The sequence below is a fragment of the Mandrillus leucophaeus genome, unplaced genomic scaffold (assembly GCF_000951045.1).
Source record: "Mandrillus leucophaeus isolate KB7577 unplaced genomic scaffold, Mleu.le_1.0 Scaffold216, whole genome shotgun sequence".
Lineage (NCBI taxonomy): Eukaryota > Metazoa > Chordata > Mammalia > Primates > Cercopithecidae > Mandrillus > Mandrillus leucophaeus.
The window spans coordinates 3134769-3139249 of record NW_012102210.1 but is presented as its reverse complement, the minus strand read 5'-3'; the positions used below and the strand labels follow the sequence as shown (position 1 = coordinate 3139249).

The following is a 4481-nucleotide window of genomic DNA, read 5'->3' as shown; positions in this document are numbered from 1 at the left end:
CAAGCTCCGCTTTCCAGGTTCATGCCATTCTCCCGCCTCAGCCTCCGGAGTAGCTGGGACTACAGGCGCCTGCCACCACACCCGGCTAATTTCTTTTTTTTGTATTTTTAGTAGAGACGGGGTTTCACCGTGTTAGCCAGGATGGTCTCGATCTCCTGACATCGTGATCTGCCCGTCTCGGCCTCCCAAAGTGCTGGGATTACAGGCTTGAGCCACCGCACCCGGCCAGTAATGCTTTTTCAATGAAAGTTATCAAGCCAAAGACATCACACATGTAGCACATGAAAAAAATGACTGCAATTTTGCTGATGAATTTTTAGTATTACTGCTGCTATTAATAACAACCAGGTACTAATTTCATCTAGAGAAAAGTTTCGAAACCTGTGGCATAGGTTAAAATACAGATGATTGTAAAGTTTATAAAATGCAGTTATCTTAGCATGGTAATAGAGTTTCCCAGTACTTGGAATAAAATTTACTAATTATTGTTTCCTTGAGATCATTAGACATAATTCAGAAAACTCTTGAATTCAGTAAATGTCTGTTGAAATTTTCCCTGTTCCATTTGCAGTTCTAGGGGCAGAAGAGGCAAATATGTTCCCGAGGAGAGGCAGATAAACAAGTTAAAATGCCCTGAGATAAATGATATAATGGAAAAATGAATTCAAATCTAGGGGTACAGCAATGAAGCCATTGATTTTGGAGGGAGGAGGGTGTGGTAGGGAGTGACATCAGAAATGTGGACCTTGAAGCATGTGTTCAGCAGCCAAGCCATGGGGAGAAGGGACATGCGAGCAGAGGACAAAGCTTGAGCACAGGCAGAAGGGCATGAAATGTGACTGGGCCCCCAGGCAGGCCAGACTGGCCAGGAGGCAGAAGCGCCTGGCTGGAGAGCCACTTGGCACCAGAGGGAGGAGGTGTTCTTTTGTGCAGCACCAAGAGGCTGGGCTTGATTCCATAGGAACAAGGCGTAACTTGAAGCAGGGAGTACTTTCGAGGAAGTACCAATGGATGTTGGAAAGGAATCATCAAAGTGAAAAACTAAGCAGTGAGAACTTTTAGGACATGAAAAATAAGAGCCTGACCAAGGAAGAAGGCAGATCAGGAAATGTTTCAGACATAGGAAACAATGGTTAATTATCTTGTTTTTTTTTGTTTTTGTTTTTTTTCATTTTGTTTCTCTTAGATTTCAGAGGCTTTGAAAAAATTTGGTATCTCAGCAAATGACACTTCAATTCTAATTGTTTACATTGAAGAGGGAGAAAAACAAATAAATCAAGAATACCTAATATCTCAAGTGGAAGGTCATCAGGTTTCTCTGAAAAGTCTTCCTGAGATAACAAATGTTACGGAAGTCCAAAAGGTTTGTTTGCCAGTCCATATTTTTAGAAAGAGTGTGACAGATGAGCAACAATGCTGATACTGTTTGCTTATTGATCACCAGGGCTCCTTGTTTTTTGAACTTTTGAGAAAGTTAATCTAATTTTTTAAATTACTAAAAAATAATTTTAGATACAAAGAACTGGGAGGTATGGGTTTATGTAAAATATAATTACAAACTCAGCTGATACAACCATTCTCCACATTAAGAAAGAGAATACCTTTCTTTTTTTTTTTTTTTTTTTTTTTTTTTCTGAGACGGAGTCTCACTCTGTCTCCCGAGCTGGATGCAGTGGCCGGATCTCAGCTCACTGCAAGCTCCGCCTCCCGGGTTCACGCCATTCTCCTGCCTCAGCCTCCCGAGTAGCTGGGACTACAGGCACCCGCCACCTCGCCCGGCTAGTTTTTTGTATTTTTTAGTAGAGACAGGGTTTCACCATGTTCGCCAGGATGGTCTCGATCTCCTGACCTCGTGATCCGCCCGTCTTGGCCTCCCAAAGTGCTGGGATTACAGGCTTGAGCCACCGCGCCCGGTCGAGAATACCTTTCAATATCAAACTTACATAGTATATTTAAAATGTAAAATAAATTTAGTATGAAGTTAATATCTAGATATGTGCTTTTAAATGGATAGAAATTTGGTTTTTATGTTCTTGAGAGTTACCCCCATAGCAGCAATTTAAAGGGAATACAAGTAATGAATTGCCATCTACTTGGAATATTTTAATCACATTTGTTGTTTGTTATACTATGAACCCAATAATTGAATGAGGAATAATTTCACTTACACATGTTTGTATAATGACAATTAGTAGTGAATGATGATATCAGCAAGTCATAATTTGTCTTTCATTTTTACAGATATATAAACTCTCTTCACAAGAAGAAAGTATTGGGACATTATTGGATGGTATCATTTGTAGAATGTCAACAAAAGATGTTTTGTGAAATATCAGAAATATTAACAAAACTCAGCATTAAAGAAAACATTGATTTTTCTTCCCTGATTATAAAACTAATATATGTGCATTATCGAAAAGTTTAAATCACAGAATGGTATAAAAAAGAAAAAAAAAAAGGCCAGGCACGGTGGCTCATGCCTGAAATCCTAGCAATTTGGGAGGTTGAGGCAGGCGGATCCCCTGAGGTCAGGAGTTCAAGACCAGCCTGGCCAACATGGTGAAAACCCATCTGTACTAAAATTTAAAAATTAGCTAGGCATGGTGGCAGGTGCCTGTAATCCCAGCTATTCGGGAGGCTGAGAGAGGAGAATCACTTGAACCCGGGAGGCAGAGGTTGCAGTGAGCTGAGATCGCTCCATTGCACTCCAGCCTGGGCAGCTGAGCGAGACTCCGTCTCAAAAAAAAAAGGAAACCAGTTGTAGTCCTACCTTATAGTATTTTAAAAGATAATCAGTTACTATTACTTGTTATTGCCTTTTAGAGTTCTGTTTCTATTCAAATATATTTTATTTTTATATAATTGGAATAAAAATTGTAAACACTTAGGGAATGCCTACAGTGTACTAGGTTCTTGCCTTAGTGATAATTATTTTTTTTTTAGAGATATGGTCTCACAGTGTTGCCCAGATTGATCTCCAACTCCTGGACTCAAGTGATGCTTCTGCTGTGCCTCCCAAAGCACTGGAATTACAGGCATGAGCCACCGAGCCCAGCTGGTTATTGTTTTTGTTTTTAAATTTTTTGCCTTGGCGATTTTATATCCATCAGTTCACCTCCCTCTCCATACTTACCATGGCTACTCCAGCTCACCCCTTGCAAGCCTCTGGATGCTGGTTCTAAGTGTCTTTCACTTGTATGAACTGATTTAATTCTTGCAGCAACCTTATGAGGCAGATACTGTTATTACCCCCATTTTACACACAAGGCCCAGGGGCAGCTCCTGTGCAGAGGCCTGGCTGGTGGCTCCAGCTGAGGGTGGTCACTCAGAGGGACACCTTGGCAGAGCTCCCACCCTTCCTGGCAGAGGCCCAAGTGGAAGTGGGGGTGTTCCACGTGGGAAGAAGAAAGGTTGTGCCAGGGGGACTCTGAGGGTGCACATGGAGCCTGGGCAAGGTGGGGGCAGCCAGGGCCACAGCAGGACTGGTGCCCCTGCTCCCTAAGAACCCCCAACAACCCTAACCTTGCAGTGCCACTGTGAACCTGCCATTGCCCCTTGGCCTCTAGAGGGCAAAGAGCCGTGTGTGGGAGGGGGAGGCAGAACGCAACCCCAAGAAGTCAGCCCCCAGCTGCTGAGGCCGGTCCATGGCCCCAGCCTGGAGCCTGCCTCAGCACTTTTCTGAGCACCCTCACCTCATCCCCGACCCCATCAGGTTCTTGGGAGGCCTCTGTCTTTCTCCTCCACATTCACATTCACCTTGTCCAACACCTGGCCCCCTGGCAGGATCCTCATCTCCCAGTCTCCCTTCTTCGGAGGTGCACTGGGCAAGCGGAGCCAGGCCTCTTGGGGTCCCCGGAGTGGAAGGAGGTACAGAATGGGATGGGGAAAGTATAACTGCCACACACACACACCCAGGAATGTCAGCAATGAAAAGAATGAATTCCTCTTTCCAGGAAGTATGGAGTCCCAGGAAGACTCTTAAGTTCTGCTACTGATGGATGTAGAGTGTGAAAGGCCTAGGCATGGGTTCCTTCCCAGCTGCCTGACCCCCAAAGTTCGTCCTGTGGTGGTAGGGAAATAGAATTACAAACAATCTATCCCAGCAAGCCTATCTCTGCAGAGATAGAAGAGGAAGAAAACACTTTCATCATTGAAGAGGCGTGAACTCAGAGTGAGATGCGCATCACAGGCAATGACCCGTTAAGATGCTGCAAAGACAGAAAGAAATCTCATTGCCAGTCTAGCCAGTGGGTCCAACCCATTGCTCACTGCACACCTTCTCAAGAAGAGTAATGCCTAGTCCTCAGATCAGTGGACTGCACAGCACCTTTGGCCACACCCGTTTCATCGGAGATTCAACCTCAATTTACCTGACCACCTGCGTTTGCTAATTACCTTGTTACAAAGGAAAATAAACTCTTGCCTTCATGACAGGAGGTAGATTTACCACTCACAGCAGATGTTAGGCCCCCACCGTCCCA

The 4481-nt window shown here is 44.2% G+C and overlaps 1 protein-coding gene across 4 annotated transcripts in view; it reads left to right on the top strand.

The window, feature by feature from the left end:
* TPRKB (TP53RK binding protein) overlaps positions 1 to 3560 on the top strand; it is a 9467-nt gene extending 5907 nt beyond the window's left edge. For 3 of the 4 annotated variants that reach the window (XM_011980692.1, XM_011980695.1, XM_011980693.1), the window contains exons 4-5: positions 1187 to 1363; positions 2242 to 2387. In XM_011980692.1, the coding sequence (XP_011836082.1) occupies positions 1187 to 1363; positions 2242 to 2328 (264 nt within the window). In that variant the 3' untranslated portion in view covers positions 2329 to 2387. Of the gene's footprint in view, positions 1 to 1186; positions 1364 to 2241; positions 2388 to 2943 lie in introns of those variants that run through there. The other variant, XM_011980694.1, reaches the window with a different exon arrangement.
* The last annotated feature ends 921 nt before the right edge of the window (positions 3561 to 4481 follow it).